The 19,420-nt window shown below is 45.7% G+C and overlaps 1 protein-coding gene across 1 annotated transcript in view; it reads right to left on the bottom strand.

The window, feature by feature from the left end:
* LOC146817266 (elongin-A-like) overlaps nt 1–19,420 on the bottom strand; it is a 522,392-nt gene that overhangs the window by 85,680 nt on the left and 417,292 nt on the right. Inside the window, exon 8 of the mRNA XM_085610852.1 lies at nt 5,149–5,329. Within this exon, the coding sequence (XP_085466978.1) occupies nt 5,149–5,329 (181 nt within the window). The remainder of the gene's footprint in view (nt 1–5,148; nt 5,330–19,420) is intronic.

The raw sequence follows: 19,420 nt of genomic DNA, 5'->3' as shown, positions 1-19,420 counted from the left end.
GAGGCCTGGGGCTGGGTGCCTGCCAGTGGTCTGGTCATGGAGGAAAGGTGCCCACATCTGAATGAATATTCAGTCCGGTTCTGCAGTTTATAAATGACAACTTTGTGTGAGGCAATTTGCATCATGGCCACCAGGCAGGACTCCTGCGATGGGGGTACAGGCGATTTCCATTGGCAGAGAGTACACATCTTGGCTGTGGCCAGGGCTGCATGAAGGAGGCACCGTTATGGGCGAGAGAGATCTGGTGCGTTTTGTGCGTTGTGGAGGATAGCTTAAGCGGTAAGTGGTTAGTGTAAAGGCATGGAGGAGCTCAAGACTGAACTAACTTGTGACCAGAAGGGTTGGATCAAAGGGCATTCACAAATTATGTCTGATGTCACAGTGGCTATTCGTGCATCTGCAGCAATTTGCATGGGAGAGAAGACCTGCCCTGTTCAGTTGGTGTCCAGTGCCAGTCGTGTAGCGTCAAAGAGGCAGAACTTAAGGCGAGCCTCTCTTGTGCACCCATCTAGAGCTTCTAGTTCGTTTGCCTATTCATCATCTTTGTAAGGGGTCTGCAAGCGGGCATGCCATTTAGCACGCAGGGCTCATGAGAGGGGCTGTGAGAAGAGGTGGAAGGAGTGTGTGCCGTATAATCCTGACATCACATCGCCACACGTTCAGAGAGTCATACTACAGGCGAGGGCTGCAGGGACGGGGCCCAAGCAGATCTTCAAACATTGCTGTAGTTGTACATGGCACCAGATTGGTCTCTGGTGTAGGCCGAATTCTTCTCTCAGCTGATCAAATGGTTTGAGCTATCCATTAAGTAGTAGCTGGTCTAATGTGTGGATGCCCGCTTCCCTCCATTGAGTCCAAGAGAGTCTGGCCGTTGATGCGTATGCCATCATTGCACAATAGGGGAGTCTTTTTTATGTAGTCGTGGGTCAATCCCGAGTAGGTGGTGCACGTGCAGCCAGGCCTTATGCATTGCGCGTAGAACTTGGTGTGTAAGGCTGAATTGGCGGGTGTGATAGGGTGGAGAAATGGATAACTTCCTAGCTCTCCAGTGGTGCAGGAGCCCTGAGATAGGAGGCGGAGTGGAGAATCCAGTTTGCCGGTAAGGGGTGGGGTGCATTTGTTAGGAGTAAATAGTGGTTACGTGTGTGTCTAAGAAAAGGGGGGATGAGGGGTGTGGGGGGGGGGGGAAGGGATGGCAGTTCGGCACCCCTTGTGTTATAGCTCTAGGCCTAACATGCTGAATGGTGGTATCCCCTGAGAAAAAGGATGGGGGTGGAAGGAGGGAAAAACTGGTAGCATGTAATAAGAATCGTACAAAGAATACAGTGAAAACAATAACTGGCAGAGGCTTGTCAATAAGCAATACATTCATTTATAATGGTGTTCAAGGCTGATTGCATCATACTCGGCTGTCCGAAGTGCATTGCTCCTCTCGGCCTCACATCGGTGGGCCCAGTCGTACCAGTTACCAGGCAGCAGCACAAGTTTCTTGGCGATCACTCCGTTGTGGAGCTGGGTTTCAGGGGGAATCAAGATTTGTCTTGGTCCTGATCCTGTGTGAGTTCAGCTATTGAATAGAGGCCTGCACTTTATCTCCATGGGCACGGGCTGCCCTATCAGGGTCTCTGCCTCGATGTCTGGACCTGCTGTTGGTCCTCCACTGTCCGCCTGACTGGGGGGAGGGGTGAGGGGGAGAGGCGCTGTATTGTGGGCTGTCTAAGAGGGCATGCAAGAGGCGTCCATGTCCTGCCCCTGTAAACTGTCCAAGAAGAGGTGCAGATCTTCCGGGTCGCAGAAGTCTTTGCACATGCCATCTTTGGTGATCCGGAACCGTGCAGGTTCAAAAAGGCCATACTTGAAATCCATTTGGTGCAGGGGGGACAAAATGAGAGGAAGGCCTCATGGTGGTCATTGGTCTCTCTGGAAAAGTCTGCTGCTATGTGTATTTCGTGGCTCTCATACATGAACGGGCCCCGAGAGTGTGCCAAGGAAAGTAGTTGTCATGCTTGCAAAAAAAAAAGGCAAGGAGAGGCAAGGGGTGAGCGGCAGTATCCTTTCGTAGGGGTCCAATGCGATGAGCACATTGTATCTCTATCAGAGGATTAAAAGAAATGCCTGTGAGTTTTGGGAGAGGGTCTCTGAGGAAGGTTTTAACATTAGGGCCCTCTATCGCTTCCAGAAATCCCAAAAAACAGACGGTGTCCCTTCTGCTGCGGTCCTCCAGGTCAATCAACTTGCTGCGGAGGAAAAGAAGTTCCCGGTCTCTGTCCAGCACATTGTCTAGAAGGCCCTCTATCACTGTCATTTTCTGGTCCAGTCCGTCTCCACGGGTCTGGAATCCTGCAATGCCCAGTCTTAACTTTGTTTACTCCGCCTGAATAGATATGTTGGCGTCCATGCCTTCCAGGCAGAGGCCTACCGCTGAGATCTCCTGTAGGATGCGTTCCATGGTATTGTCCTGGGCGGTGTTTGTAAGAGGCTGGGGTGGGGTAGGCCCCTTTGCTGCAGCCATGGTGCACGGCTGTTTAAGAGCTTCCATGAAGAGGAGCGGTTGTGCGTTTTTTCCAGAGGCTTTGCCAGCTGGCATTCGTTCGTGAGCATAGTAGAGTACTTCACTCACACTCAGTGCAGGTCCGGTCCCCAGAAGTGAACAGTGTTCAAGATGGTGTCTGCTGATCTGCACTCTCCATTGTTGGACGGTAGGTTGGTGGTGCTGGTATGTCCTCCAGTGACTATGGGGTGTGTGGAAGAGGGGGTGAGCGTCCCTGAATGGTCCAGAGGTTATAGCTGGCAGAGAGTCTGCAGGTCCCGGGCTACTGCAGAGTCTCAACGTCCTATGTGTAGAGATCCAGAGGCAGTGCTAGGACCTTAAGGGAGGTTGCGCTGAGTAAGTACTCCTTTCCAGCAAGTCTTTATAGCTGTGAGCTGTCCAATCATCGGCTAGCTTCCTTGGCTAGGGTGTCTGCTGCTGAGGATTCAGATGAGCTGTGTTAATATGTGGATTGATTAGTTATGAAGAGTGCTTGGTTGCCCCATATGTCCCCAGGTCTGTTGCACTGCCCTCCTTGCAGGCAGGCCGTGGGGTGTGGGGCTGCAGGAGAGCGTGGTGTAGTGGGGGCCCTGAGAGATGCGTGTAGAGGTCTCCTGCAGCATTCAAAGGGGGGGGGGGGGGGGCTTGAGAATGCCGGAGAGTGGTTCCAATCCGGCTACTCAACTCTCGCAGGGTAAGGTACGCCAATCCCTTGGTGGTTTGCTGTGTGGGCAGGAGAGGATCCGGTTCCTTTGGGCCCTTGCAAGTGCAGGTAGTGGAGCAATGGATGTCTGGGTAGGACCTGCCACAGCCGAAATGGGTAGAGTTGCCGCTATCGAGGTTCTTCAGGAGGCGCGGTGGGTGGGATACTGGGGGCCTGGTGCTCGATGAGCCCCACTGTACCATGGATGCACCCGCACCTGTCCGGGTGATTTGTTGCGGGAGGGTGTTACAGTGTTGCAATGAGAGCGGGCCATAGTCCTCCCTCTACTGCCCGCGTGAACCCTGTATTCGTGTTCCCATTCATCTGCACAGCGGAGGGGAGGCAATGAGGTGTAGGGTAGGGGAGGAGCCCAAACCTACCTACATTAGGACTCTCCTTTGTGTGCACCCAAGTCCAGGGCCTCGCTGGATTGTGGCAGCTGAGGACGTCAGCCGGCGGGTGGCATAGAGACGCTCGGGCCCTCTGGGGAGCAAGCTGCACTGTCGTCGGTACCACAGCCACAGTACAGCATAGTCTCTGTTCGGAGCAGGGCTACAGCTTCGGAGTCCCCCGGTGCATCTCTGGGGGTCGGAGTCTCCGCAACGGCTGAAGAGCCAGTGGCTAGGAGCTGCGTCCAGAAGAAGGGGCAGGCGGGGTTACTACGTGAGGGTTGAGCTTTGTTTCTGCCTCAAGGACCCATAGTCTCGCTGGGCTGCATAGGGTTCAGGGAAGGCTGGCAGTTGCGGCAAGTGGCGGGACCCCCTTTCCGGGCACATTTGCGTGTTTAAGTCAGTCAGTGGTCTAGTTGGAAAGACCAGAAGGTAGATCGGAGAGATGAAGGATTGGACTTGGGAGGGGATTGCAACTTGTTAAGAGGGGCTTGGAGGGGAAGGGGGTCGTTTTCAAGAGGGTAGTTTTTAGCAGGGGTAGTTTAAGGGCTCATGGCAGGAGCGAAGGCGAAGTTTTCAGGGACAGGACCATTTTAGGGCTCAGGGCAGGGGCCGGGGGTTAGGGTCATTTTTTGGAATGGGGGCCGTTTTAGGGGTCAGGGTCGTTTTTGAGGCTGGGGCACAGGTCGGCATAGTTTTTAGGGCTGGGCCAGGTTTTAGGGTGGAAGGGGTCAGGTAGATTTTAGTGCTGGGTTGTGGCGCATAGCAGAGCTAGGGATAAGGGCGGGGGGGGGGGGGGGGGGGAGTCGAGGTAGTGTTTAGAGCTAGGACGGGGAAATTTGCTGTGCTGGGGGCCGATTTTAAAGGCTTCGAGCAGGGGGTGCTGGGGTGTGAACCTTATTACATATCTAACTTTACCAAGCATGCCTTTACAATTAAATGCAGTTTAAAGACATGTTTGGTAAAGGCATGCATAGTAAATAAATGCACAGTTAAGACTCAATTGTAGTTGTGACAGCGTTGGTGAAGCACGCGTGGTTTAGCCATACGTACTTCTGTCATGCAACCCACTTTAAAAACACTACATCAAAGCACAGTAACAGTCCAGATCCACTCTCAGAAACTAGCTACTCCCAAATAATTGTTCACCATGTTCAGCTCTCCACCACCTGTGGGCTAGATTTACACTATACAACCACATTCATACACCAAAAGCCAGTGGTTTTTGCGCGCTCATTCAAATTAAAACAAATGAAGAGGCAAATAATAAAACCAACATAAGACTCAAAAAAGCTAGAAAGTCACTGGAGGACAGATTTCAAATACCAGAGATGTGATTGTTAGTCATCATCTTTAGAGATATAATGATCAAATATATTCTTGCAACTGTTGGCATGGAATTAAGAAACAGAAGGACTTTATTTCAGTCATGAATTATTGTAACTACCTTATTGTTATTAAATGCCTAAGCAGATGTAAGAATGAAGATTTATTATGGAAAAGAGATAAGTAATATTTTTACTTACCCTTTGGTTTACCAGAATGGGCTGAGCTTATATCCTTTGTGATTTTCTGCAGTTTTTCTTCTCTCTCACTGAACAGTCTTAAATACATTTCACGCCATGATTCATATTCCAGAAGATGCTCATTTCTGAAATCTTTCTGGCAGTGCTTCTTCCATAAATGGTCAGACTCTTCCATGAAATACTATTTTGGAAGCAAAAAACACTTAAAATGTACTCCTTGAACAAGGACATTTAGTTTAACAATTAAGCCTTGCACAGTACAACGAGAATAGTTCTTTGGGGATTTAATAAAAAGGTTAACGAAAAATTTAACTGTACACTTGTAACAGCCTCAGATGAAAACTTGCAATGGCAAAGCCAATAGGTCTAGTCTGTGACACAGGGCACACACCTATTGGCTTTGACAATTTTTTGGGGGGTTTGCCATCTTTTGGGGCAAACATTGTAAAATGGCTGTTTCTGCAGGAATATGCAAGGCACCGATCATAGAATATTTAAGAAATAAAAAGAAAAGCAATCGTTCTAAGATTATGCCATGCCGTATGCCAATGCAGCAGGGATAGAGCGCAAGTGAGCATGAATGTGTGTGGGGGGGGCTAAACAGGCACTACAGGGGACAACAATTTACACATCACACCCCACCACCATCCTGATGAAGACCCGCATGCGAGGGTTCAGCTTACCTCATGCAACAGTCGGGTCGAAATGTCAATAGCAATAAAAGTCTGGATGTTATGTTATGTTATTAATTTCTTGTAGAGCGCACGTTCACCGGGAGGTTTCATGGCGCTAGCTCTAACATGTGACGGGACCAAGCAGGAGTTACATGTGGGCCTGTGTGAATAGCCATGTTTTAAGCATTTTCCTAAAGCTTGGGAGTTTGTTGCAGGAACGGATTTCCAACGGAAGGGAATTCCATAGTCTGGGAGCCAGAGTCGCACACCTGCGTCCGCCCTGGCGTTGAAGCTTAAAAGGCGGGGTGGCCAGGAGTTGGAGGTTGGCGGAACGGAGGTTGCAGTGCGTTGGGGGATGGGGAGCCTGTGGAGTTTTTTTTAGCAGGGGTCTGGCAGATTGCCATCGTGGTTGCTGACGGATCAATCTGGGCGCCTGGTTCTGGACCAGTTGGAGGCGTTTGCTGAGGAAGAGTGGAAGGCCCAGGTATATAGAGTCGGCATAGTCCAGGTGTGACAGTACCAGGGCTATCACAACCTGAATCAAGGCTGAGTGGGTGAACATGCGACTGATCTTCCTGATCCTGCGGAGCTGGAAGAAGCAGGAGGACACAACGTGCCTACCTGGGTCTTTAGAGATAGATCATTATTGATTATCACCCCTATGCTTTTTACCCAGAAGGATGGGATGGGGGGAGCACCAAGTTTTGTAGGCCAATAGTGTGGGCCCCAGAGGATTTGGCTGATCCCGTTCAGGACTAGCTCGGTCTTACCGGGGTTCAGCTTCAGATGGTTTTGGTCCATCCACTGCCGAATGTGAAGCATGGTACCCTGGAAATCCCAAATTGATTCAGGGGAGTTGTCTATTGTGAAGATCAACTGGAGATCATCCGTATAGTTAAAGGTGATAGTTTTACGTTCCTTCAAGGACTGAATCAAGGGTATCAGATAAAAGTTGAAAAGCAAGGGGGACAGCGAGGATCCCTGAGGGACCCCACATGTTGTGGGTAGCTTAGAAGCAGTGAAAGGGGCTAAGCGTACCACTGAGCATCTCTATAAATACTTCTTTTTCCACCTATTTTGCAGCAACTCAAATGTTGAATAATGTATGTTATCCATGAGATTGAAATATAAAATTGAGTATTGCAATGGCCTTTAGGGTCACACTGTTATTTGTACCATATGCTACCCAGGTCCAATGGTCTTATTGGGTTACCCCATTAGTCTAGAATGGCAGGAGAGGTACCAGGCACCCATGCTGGTCCTCTGGTCATGCATTGAGTTTTCCTGGATCCAGCAGCAGGTCTGGGGTGCTTCTGAGTTCAGGTGGTTGAATCAATGCTCTGCTTCAAAGAGCAGCAGGCCACAAGACAGCACCCCTTTTGGGTTGCAATACTGCACAGGGTGACTGCCTTATTGCCACAGTGATGAACCAGGGCAACAGCCCTTAATCTTCACTGCAGACTCCACCTGGCATACAGACCAATCGGCCCAGCGGTCCAGACATGGACCACAATCCCATGCTTAAGTCATGGCGAACACTCATGATTTGTGGTCACCCATTCCTGAAAATTAGCACTAGGAATCCATATACTGTAGCAAATTGGGCATTTAGGGCAGAGGTGCACGTTTGTCACCATGCTTGGGACTTTCCGTTCCAAGAGTACTACTTGCTGGTATATCTCTACCAATTTATTAAAGCACAAGTTAGAGATGTCTCATGCACAGGGAAGATATCAGAATATACTTGTAGAGCAATAACTGAGGTTTCAGGAGAAAGGATCATGTGCAACCATTTACACTTGGATGCCAAATCACAAGTCCTTTTTCTTTGAAGAGCACAGACTAAGATGGGAGCGGACCAGTGATTTCATCTGGAGGAGAAAAGGATGACAAGGGGTGGATTTCGGAGCCAAGTACTACGGATACAATAGTTTGTTGAGTGATTATACCTACTAGTATTTCCTTTCCTCCTTCCTCCAAACCAGCGCTTCATTGCACTGTGAAACAAATAATAGCTCTCAGTTAGAATCAGTGATACCATAGAGTATGGTTAAAAATGGACTAAAAGTGATGAATAATCGGTCATAAGACCATTTGTCTTTAGCTAACCCAGGGCACTTTTTAGGGAACACCTAGAGCTAGAAGAGTCACTGCTACATCAGGGGAAAGATTAAGAAAAAAAGAAGGCTGCACAGATGGAAATCTGACTAACCTCGTGAAATAATGACATATGCTAACTAGGAGCAACTTTTAAAAATCGGTGTAGGGAGTCAATAGAAGATAACCTATTGCAAGAGCAACAATACAGAACACACATTTCCAGGTTGCAAACCACCAGTGGCCAATGGTTAAAAAGGTTGATGAGGAAGAACATTTGATGAGCCGACATAAAATGGCCAACTGGCATAGGAGGCAGGTCCAAGTGGCAGGAAAGCTAGTGAGTGAGTCACCCTCCTAAAATTGTCTCCTAAAATAGAGTTCAAACAAATAGCAAGTTTGCTATGTGCAGATAATCTTATGATATATTATATTCAGATTGGGCAGCAGCCAAGCTAGTGGTATTAGAAATCACGAAATAATTAGTAGCACTAACACAGACAAGACCAACACAATGGTTGTATATCCTAAGTGTATAACGTTTTCCTCTTGATTCTATGGGCGAAAACTAGCAAATGTTTCTTACTACAGCTATGTTGGCACCCATACAAGCCACACACAATGCCATTCTTGACTTTGATTACAATTTTGTGGGTTATCCTGTGAGCCTCTGTTGAAGGAGGTCAACCTCAAAACAACTCCCAGGGCCTTATGTGAGGCTGAACTGCTTAGTATTGATGCCTTGGTTGATTGGGAAGGGCATTTTGTAAAAAGGTTTTAAAGTTTCCAGCAATTGCAATGAAACAAGCAGTGAGAGTGGAGTTATGTTTAAATGGATGGAACGGATTGGTACAAAGTAGTTTAAGGTAATTTTATTCCTTGCAGCTGTTGCTTTAAAAGAAAATCTCATCACGGTGTTTAGAGTCTGTAGTAGCGGGGAGTAATGATTGGTTTAAAAATAAGATGTGCCCAGATGTAGTCATCCTTATCAACAGAGCCAAACACGTTTGGTATCTCTTTGCCATTAATGAAAAAAACGTTGCCGTCTTTGGCTAATTCCAAATATTGGCAATGGACCAACTCTATTTGCAGACTCTTCCATCAGAATCAGCAGATCCTAAATTACGGAATGAAATCTTGAGAATGCGCTTGGTATCACTCCTATTTGATTATTGTTGGATGTAGTTTTCCAGATTAAAACTCATAACGTGTATTTGCGATTTCAATATTAAGGTCAATGTTAGACACATTTTTGGACACTTTCTTATGTAAAAATAAAAACATGAAAGGATGGTCTTATTTATTAAAATATAGAATTCACAAATGGAAAGTTGAAGACGTTTTTGGTTGTCTGCCATCTCATTAACTTGGTAATGGCTGAAGGACAATCTTCATGCAATTTAAAGAAATGTAGTTTATTGATGTAAATATCAATGTAATGGTTTTTACAGGATGTAGTCTTAATAAATTTTCCTTGTTTAATTGTAATAGGTAAGGTGCGTCATCAGCTCAAGTTAAGGTCAATGGGAGGCTATCAGAGAAAATCTTCCTGCATAGCGGAACCAGGCAGGGGTGTCCCCAATCCACTGTTCTGGTCACTCAAGCAATAGAATCTTGTGCAAAATACACACATTTAGATTAGTGTCAAACCTGTCAGACTTAGGGTGGTCTTCCCACAAACATTTTGCCTTACTCCTGTTTTTGCTGAATTTGTTGGCCTTAGGACTCTGCACACTGTACCACTGCTAATCAGTGCTTAAGTGCTTCCGCTCTTTCCTTTAAACATTGTGAAATAGGCTTACATTCAATTGCCACATTTAATTTACTTTTACGTCCCTAAAGAAGTGTTACCATATGGACCCAGTGTCTGTAAATTAAATTCTTATAGTGGGCCTGCAGAATTTATTGTGGCTTCCACTTAAGCGGGCCTTTTAACATATCTCAGGCATGCCATTGCAGCCTGTGTGCAGGTTTAAACTGCCATTTTGACCTGGCAAAATAACCATTAGCCTGGACTAAAGTTCCCTTTTTAATACATACATCTCATCCCCTAGGGTAGGCCCCAAGCAGCCCACAGAGCGGGATCCAGTGTATTTAAAAAGTTGAATATGTCCTTTCAAGTTTTAATTGTGCTGGTAGTGAAAAACTCCTAAATTAAAGTTTTGCTACTGTGAGGCTTACCTCTTCCCTAGGATAACATTGGGTGACCTTTTTACATTTAATGAGCGACAACTTTCAATTGGGAGCAGGTAGAAATGATAAAGTTGAATTTTAAGCCACAATACTGAAAATGAACCTTTTAGAAACTTAGCCTTTTCTTGTGTCAACCATCTAGTACCTGCAGTCTATGACTAGGTGCAGCTGCCAGTTGGTCTGTGTGTGTTACTCCTAGACAGTGAGACAAAGGGGAAATGGGTGTTGGCAGGATGGGTCATCTCTGTCAGGATGGGGGGGGGGGGTCACCTACCGCATGAGCACATCACATAGGTTCAACATTAGCACACTCACAAAGGGTTTCACAATAGTATTTTGTACCCCTAGACAACCTGGGGCCAGGACAGGGAGGTAGGAAATTCCAGACACCTGTAGGAATGAGGGCTCTGGACGCTTCTCCCACTTCAAAGCTGGCACCAAGTATAAATATTTGACTCTCTTCTGGACATGTTAATGACTCAGAAGGATTGCTGTTCTGCCCTGTTACCTGAGGAAGGAGGACTGGACATGCACTTTGAACCCAGGACCACCAGATTTTCAAGGGCTAAATGGGCGGCCTCCTGATCAGCGCCTCAGCGACAGAAAAGGCTCCACCCATCATGAACCCTGCACCTTGACTCTGCGGTGAGTCCTAACCTCGCCAGGTGGTGCCCCTCCAGGCCAGGACCTTTGAAAATGAGGCTGAAGCTGATCTGGGTCAAGTTGTGGTCTCCATTCAGAACAGATGTAGTACAATGCAAACCTGATACAGCTCTTTGCAGCGCTTCATCGAAACCGACACATTCTTGAGGCAAGCCTGCATCGCAGCCTACGCAGCTCATCGGAACCACCACTGCACAACGCATCTTTGGCTCAGACCTCGCATGGCTTCTCGCGACAGCCACTGCGCTTAGCATCGCTCAACAACTAGGATTTTAGGTAATTTCCCAGCTGGACAAACTCAGTCCCTCTATCCAGTCCGTGCTCCATTGCAGTCAACTTGAACTTGACTTTATACTGCCTAGGCACAACCAGATAACCACAGTTGGTGTTTCTAGCTTTAAACCACTATTTTTACCTAAACCTTTAAAATTGCAAATATCTACTTCTACTTATTGGATTTTTGTTGTTCTGGTGTCAAATAATGGATTAAAGATTTTTCTATTTTTTTAAATTGGTGTGAGATTTTTCATGTGTTGTGTTTCCACTTTATTACTCCGACCCTCCAGCATTTCACGATTTCACAATACGGGGAAAAAAATAAAATAAATCACAAAGTCAACTGACTAGCATGATGGCCGCAATATTTACTATTTTGGCCACAAAAAAACGTCTCCCGGCAGACAGCAAAAAAAATGATGCCTTCTTATTGGCTGTATGCACACTTCACTACGTGCTGATGTACAGCCATAAAATAGCTGCTTTCTCCTGCGGCATTTTAGCTGGTAGGTTATTCAGTGAGGGGGTTAGCCTCAGAGTGCGCGCCCAATGGTATGTTCATTTTAGTGCAGCCATTACCCGGGATCTATTGGGTCAGCCTGAATTAATGAGGCACTCACACAGGAAAACAAACAGTTCAGGCCATGCAGCTGGTATCAGCTGCTTCCCGCTCTCCCAATATACTTTAAGATAAAGGGAAAGCCTAGTCCTGCTATTTCCAATATCCTACCCCAGACTCATTCCTCTGTATTTGCTTTGGCTGGCACTTCCCGCATCACCCAGTGTCTCACCATCTTTCTTCTCTAGTAGTCTTCCCACCGACAAGGCCCGGTGACTGGTGAGTTTGCGGGCACAATGAAATTCTGAGACGAGAGCTTCTTAGAAAGACAGACACAGATGCTTTTGTGCTCGCCACAGGAAGGCGCCTCTTGCAATGTAGCCCTCCTTCCTCGGGTGTATTAAAAACAAATGCAGCCCACCGTGGAGGACAAGAAAAAGGAACTGAGGCCCTGTCTGTGGCCACTATGAGGAAGCAGGCATTCAGATATTCTGACATTCCAAGCCTCAATAGTCAAAGAATTACACATGGTTGGGAGAGGGACAGGCTAAAATGTTCGACCTGTTTTAATAACTCAGGTAGTGGTTCAGTGAATGTCGCTGCACAGCTTTACGCTATTCGGTAGTTCGGCTCTGACGCTGGATGTCTTTTTCAAGTTGTAAGTGGCCAGTCACTGTGTGTCTCTCTACAGCTGTAGGTGGTCAGTCTCTAGCAGTGGGTGACTCCATACAGTAACTCTCTGTCTCCCATCTGTGGCAGTGGGTGTCTCAGTACAGTGGTAGGTTGTGCATCCCTGGCGGTGGATGTCTTTGTACAGCTGTTGGTCGCTCGTCTTTAGCAGTGGGTGTCTCGGTTCAGCTGTCGGTCGCCCGTCTGTCGATTCGTCTGTAGTGCTGTAGCTGCATGTTTATTTTACAGTAGCGTTGGGTTGTGTGTCCGCTCTCTCTGTACATGTCTGCTGTCACGGCTGGCAGTCCATATGCCTCTCTATCATCAACCAGCCGTTCCCATGCCCCTAGGGGCTGTAACCTAATCCCTGGGTTGCGCGGAGCCATATTTTGGTGGTCACTCTGAGCATTCTGTTAGATTCCTGCTTGTTAGTGAGTGTTAAACCAAATAAAACACAATCTGCAGAGAAGGTGCAGGAAGAGGCTGGCACAGTTAGTTGTCGAGAAACGGAGACTTGCTGTTTGGAAAGAAGATGGGTGTGGCGCTTGCGGTATTGTCCCAGGAGAACACTCTACATAACAACAAATAACAATGCAACAGGTGTGTGGTTAAGAGATGGGACACTGGAGAAGCTGGTATAAATTGTGTGTGTGTGTACATTAACTGTAAAATGTTTTTTTCTTTACTAATTTTGGTTGTAAAACTCTCAGTGGAGGGCTGGGGTAGCTGCAGTTAAGTTAATGCACAAACGCTGGATTGTCGCCAGTCCAAGTCCAAAATCTGCTAACTTTACCACCGTGAAGGGAACGGCTTTGCCCTGCAATTAAACCGCCGTGAGGGGAACGGCCAACAATGTCACCTACACGCCGTGAGGGGAACGGCAGGAACTACAGATCCCAGCAGCCTCACGCCTTCCTGATGCGGCTCTCGCGCCAGAGGCGCGATAAAAGCCACACCCATCTCCCACATCGCGGGACTCGCCCAGGCCAAGGGCAGACCCGTCTGCGCCCGTCAGCGACTGGAAGAGGCTGGGCCACCCCTCAGAGCCACCTCAATTCTAGACCTTGCGGTAAGACTTTTAGACAGTGCTCTAGGCTTTCACAATTGAGACTTGTAACACGAAATACAAATGGCAGAGAGGCACCTGTCACTTGACCCCTCAAAACTCCCAATGTATAAACAAACACATCCTCTTAATTTAAGTGATTCCCCGCAACTGCTTCCATTAAGCCCAACAGTAACAGTCCAAAACAAGCCAACGACACCGGCTCAGCCAAACTCACCTTTATCTTAGACTACAGCATTAGATAATCGGGCATAGCAACCAGACTACGTGCCCTGAAAATATTAGAAGAGCCTAAGGGGAAAGATCACCGAACGAAGCAGAAGCGAGTTGCTAGTCACCCAAAATCCAAAACCAAGAGCGCAGGGGATTCTCGGCCTTTGGTCCAACAAACTTATGATACAGACGACCAAGCTATAATACTGAAAAAAATCTGTCAGTACTCAGACAGAAGTGGATTCCCAGTTTCTTCCCTCAACAATGAAAGAGAGCTTTGGGGATTTAGCTTGTGTCATAACATTAACACTAGAATCTGCTCTTGGATCTATGGTAGCCCAGATCAACAAATTAATGGACAAAAAAATTGGTATAAAGGACAAGAAGATAAAACAGCTGCACATTGCTGTAGGAAACTTGAGAGGTAGCAATGGTATTGTTCACTCTGATGCTGTTGAAGGGGCGAGCCAACAAATGCAAGCAGAAGGTCCATCTACCACTAGTCGAGATGGAATGAGAAATACGGGGAAAGACATGTCTGTGATAAATTCTATGACAAAATTGAGCAATAGGGAGAGAAGCATACAGGGTAGGGCCTATGAATCTAATGTCAAACAAGGGGAGATGCACGACACACGCCCTGCACAGGTAGCTTCTAACCTATCTGTAAATCGCTTTGGTTCGGCTGTGATAAGCGGCCCACAAGGTACTAACCTGAAACCAAAAACTGATGTTCTGGGCTTGCCACCTGCTTCATGTCCCTATGTGTTGATTTTAGCTGGGGTCCCCACTCTTAAAACCGAGCAGAATGAATCTTGGTCCAACTTATGGAATAAAACTGTTGATTGGTTTTGAACTAGGAGAAAACACATTTTTTAGAAGATTATTAAGTATGCCTGAACGAACACCATTAATTCCAATGATTATGGACCTAAATGTTAAACGCACAGACCACCACGCAATTTTAAGACCTCTATTATTTTGGGTGCGAGTCTGGTGAACTATAAAACGGACACTACAAGGAAGGCTTAGAGGAGATCCTAAAGATTGATCAGAGCAGGAGCATCCCGTGGCTCAACCATGTCTCTTCCTGGTTTGGGAAACTAGGTCGATCATATTTTTGGGAAGAACCAACTCAGCTGACATTACTTTCCAGGAAATTGCTAAAATCCACTTTCTGGGCTTACATTCAAAATAGTGTGCTACACAGCTCGGTAGCTGGTACATTAACAACAAAGTTCCTTCTTTTTAAAGAAGTAGCAAGCTTGGAGTCTTTTTTGGATGAAGTACGCCCACAATTATCCAAATCTTTATACCTGAAGTTTAGATACGGTGTGCTACAAATGAACGTGAACACATCAAAATGGGTCAGTAATTATGATGGAGATAAAAATGAGTTCTGTGCATTATGTCAAAATGAGAATAAAGAAAATGATTTACATGTTTTATTTTTCTGTCCTACTTATGACAAACCCAGGAACAAATGGATTAAACCCATTTGTAGAAACATGAATACTAGGTTTTGTCTAGAGGCGGAAAGAATACTGAAAACAGATACATCCTAAAAAATAGTTTTCAGTGTTAGCAGACATTTATTCAATGTCAGTTTCATAAGAGCAAAAGCTGGGCTAAAGTTTTAAGGACTTACGAATATGTGTACTTAAGCCAATGGTTTTAGTTAGCTATAAACATGCACTTTATGACTGAATGGTGTTACAAGGTAACTTTGTGACTCTGTAATTGCACTAAAAAAATCTATAGTTTTTGGAAAATCATGTAAGGAATCCCACTGAAAGGTATAAATACTGGAGGGTGAGTTTATTACAGAGTAATGGATATTAATTCAAGCACTCCATACAAATGATTTTATAAAATAACAGATGCCTAGTTTCAATGTATTTATTATATTATATATTTTATTCGTTATGCTGCGGTTAGGTCATTTTATTGCCTGTTCTTGCTATTGCCCTTTACCTTGATGAAGTGTTACTAATTGAAGGCGAAGTTGTATCAATTGCACTTAAAAAATTTGTATGTGAACATTTGCGATTTATCTTTTATGGTTTCAATTGAACCGAAATAAAGACATTTTGAATTTAATGCATGTATCATTATTTAACACAAATGTGAGCTACCAACATATCAGGGGCTCTGTGTGTTGTAGCTCTAGCAGCCCAGTTAATGTGGCAACCACATGGCACCACATAATACTCCTTCACTTGGGAAGGGGACGGACATTATAGGAGTTTTGGGAAGTCAACTGTATTTAAACGCTACAAAATATCCAGCACACTTTTAGTCTGAGAGTCACATGAAGGTGGGGGCTGCATTGTGAAAGGGCCTACACTCCCCCATGCCACTGATCTGCCTAGAGCGATATTAAACGTGTTTACATTAGCTGTGGCTATTCACCTCCACCCACTATGATCCTGCGTCTTAGGGCACCTGAGGAAGAGGCATCATGCCTCACGGGTCTGGGATGCAGCAGTGCCCTGGCAGGGGTGCATCCATGATAGAACGTCCCAGGGAGAAAAAAGGCCCCCTCTCACAAGGTTAGGGTTGGAGCTGCAGACACTTTAAACATGCCAATTTCAATATTGGAATACTCTACTAAAACAGTTTCCATTGATTTAAGGCTGAAAATTAACAATTATGAGTAAAATAAAGTGCTGCAATGCTGCCTCAAAATTTTAATTTTTTGTGCGGCAAAATCTGCGAATCTATGTCGCAGTATCCTGGGGGGTCTGATTACTGTTTGTGTGTTGCATAAATACTTTACATATTCCCTCTAAGTGAAGCCTGTAGCTTTTATGCAAAGCACAGGTTAATTTGAGGTTTGATTGTGTTTGACCCTGACAAATTGTGGTTGCTGCTTGAGTAGGTTTCACCCCCTCAACCAGTAACCCAGTTGCTCACAATTAGGGAATACATTGTATAAAATTTGAGTATGCAGAGCATAACTGGTCAGAAAAGGCACAGCTTTTGGCGCTAGGTCAGCAGAAGCAGGGAGTGTGGGCAAAGAAAAGGCTAGTAGAGCAAAGATGTCTGGTTGCAGTGTGGAACTGGATGCAACTCTTTAGGGATGCTGGGCCCTGATTGTTTAGTGCCTTGTAGTCATGTTTGAGGAGCTTGAAGATAACTCGTTTGTGGCTAGGGAGACAGTGGAGGTCCTTGAGGTGGTTGGATTTGCATGGGTAGAAAGGCAGCTTGAGAGTGACTTTTGTTTCTGTGATCTGTAGGACTTCGAGCCTCATGGTGAGTTGAGCACTGATGCGGACGTAGAAGGAGTTGCTGAGCGGTGATGCCGACGTAAAGGGGGGTTGCCCGTGTCTAGTCTGCTGGTGATTAGGTCTTGTGTGACAGATATCCAGGTGGCCAGCGGGAGTCATCTGAAGACTCTCGGGAAGCATGAGTATGTAGAAAAAGGTAGATGCAACAAGGTTAACTTTGTTTGACATCGAAATATAATTGTTGATTGTGATCCCCAAGATTGTGGCCGAGTTGGATGTGCTTGGTGTTGGTCCCAGCTCTGAGGGCCACCAGACCGAGGACCAGAGAAGTGTCCTTTCTGATTATGCCCACTTTCATCTTGGTGGTGTTGAGTTTTATACAGTTATTTATCCAGTTCACAACCTTGGACATGCAGCTGATTAAGTTTGCCATGCACTCGACAAAGAAAAGTGAGCACGCAACCATGCTCTGTCTGCTTGAGATGTTCTTTACTAGTCTGGAGCTCCAGAGGTCTGAAACAAGTAACAAAAACGGGCTATCACCCATGAAGAATGCGACTACTTGGCTTGCCCCATGGAGCCTCCATGTTGTGAGGAAATACTGAGCAACAAAGACACAAAGGGAGTAAGCATAGACTACCGTAAGGTATAAGCTGTGAATTGAATGTCGAATGTCAAATGCAATAGCGCACAGGAGATACTGGTCCTGAAGAATGCCATTGTGACCCAAAGGGCAATTAGACATTATGGCTGAAATATGTCGACCGAGACGGAGGATGTGAGAGTTCATTTATTTCTCTGAGCACATCCACCATTGCTTTTAAACTATGCCCAAGGTTACTTCTATTAAATATACCTTACTGGATGGCAACCTGGAGGCAATTTTAAATCACATCTTTCTTCACTTGAGAATCGCCCCAAAAAAAAATGCTCTGCTGTAATTGGGCATAATCAGGCAATGTAGCACATCTTTGATGAGCTAGGTATCTTGGGTGGGATCTCAATGAAAACCTAGAAGTTTTTTTCATACGGACGCATGAAGGATATCTCAAGCAGTCAAACAGAGTATGGTAGCACGCTCGCTTTTCTTTGTGATGTGCATCTATGAGGAAAGGTGAGTGGGCTCACTTCTCACTCTATTGATGTTATCCTTCGGAAGTTTGCCATCCACCACTCTTCACTGTGGCACAGCAGCGATTTCCCAGCCCAACTCAGCAGCAAGCCTTATCAGCACAGGTGGAGACAGCACCTCTCTCATACAAGAGCAACTCCACCTCTACACATACAGTTAAATACCAAGGGCCATGTCAATTTCAAGTTTAATCATGACTTTACCACTGCTGAGCTCTTCTCACTGTTTCGCACACTGGCCCCAAGGTCCACACTCAAGTCATTATGCTAAGATCCTCCCAGGACAGGCCAACACCCATGCCTGCTGGAATCATCCCAGGTGATGGGTACCATCTTGAACACAAAAGGTCCTTCAAAAACAGTTATACCTCAAGCAACCCAGGGGACCTTTCAAACAATTGTCAGTCACAGGATCGCTGTCCTTGCCAGGGGGTGTGTAACAAAGGTGCTAATGGCACCAAAAAAAAGAACACTACTTCAGGATTCAATAACTGGGCACCAGGGTTCCCCAGTTTGGTTGCAAGCAGCAATTCTGTCAGCCATATCTAACAAAAATAAAAGAATTCTAATGACGCAAAGTTTGTGGGTTTGGCGTGACCAAACCTTCTTAAAGACTACAAGATGGCACACTTGCGTATCTTGTAAAGAAACTAAGAGATGGCTCTGTATTAAAAAAGTTTTAGTATGGACTTATGACCTCAGAACCTTTATATTTCTGAAGTTACAAGAACAGCCTAGGAAGTTTGGAAGAGCCTATGCATTATGGGTGGTCTTATTGGCGTTCCCACCTGACCACATCCCCATTTATTTCCTCCCCAGTTTTTTCAAATGATGGAGAGGAACAAGGTTAGGTGACACAGAGGTGTAATTTCACATGGTGTACAACCTATTTCAGCAGTGAGGAGGAAATTTAAAAACATTTGATATGTGCCAGAGAAACTTTCAGGTGTACGAGAAAGACAGTCAGCAATAGCTGTAATTAGGACAATGTGCCCGTCACCCCCACCCTCACCTCCAACAAGGTGTCAAATCTGCAGCTCACCAGCTTTGAGAAGTTTGTGGCCAATTTTGAAGGGATGTGAGGCCTGACAACCAACTTGCACTCATTTGAAAAAGGAGTTTAGGAAGTATCAGAATTGGGAGACCGAGTTGGGTAGAACATTAGATGTGGAGGACTAAAAAGCTCTTGTAAATACTGGGACAGTTCTCATTTCGACCATTCTATTTCTATGATATGTTTCTATCAGGTTCTACTATTTCTAAATTGTGCCTGTTATTTCATAAAAAAATATGAAGTTTTATGGATATGCATAGAAATGTTTGCATTATGTCTGCATATTATCGGAGAACATTTTTATGCTTTTTGATTCTAGGGACCTATAATCAGTTGTATAACTGAGAGGACACATTTGTAGCCATGGTTGTTTAGTCTTGTTAATGATTTAGAGTCTGCAAGTCCTGCAATTGTAACATCTTGTACCTAGGGGTGACCCCAAAAAAT

Source organism: Triturus cristatus, chromosome 6 (genome assembly GCF_964204655.1).
Source record: "Triturus cristatus chromosome 6, aTriCri1.1, whole genome shotgun sequence".
Lineage (NCBI taxonomy): Eukaryota > Metazoa > Chordata > Amphibia > Caudata > Salamandridae > Triturus > Triturus cristatus.
The sequence above is the reverse complement of the archived record's forward strand: the minus strand, read 5'-3'. Positions and strand labels throughout refer to the sequence as shown.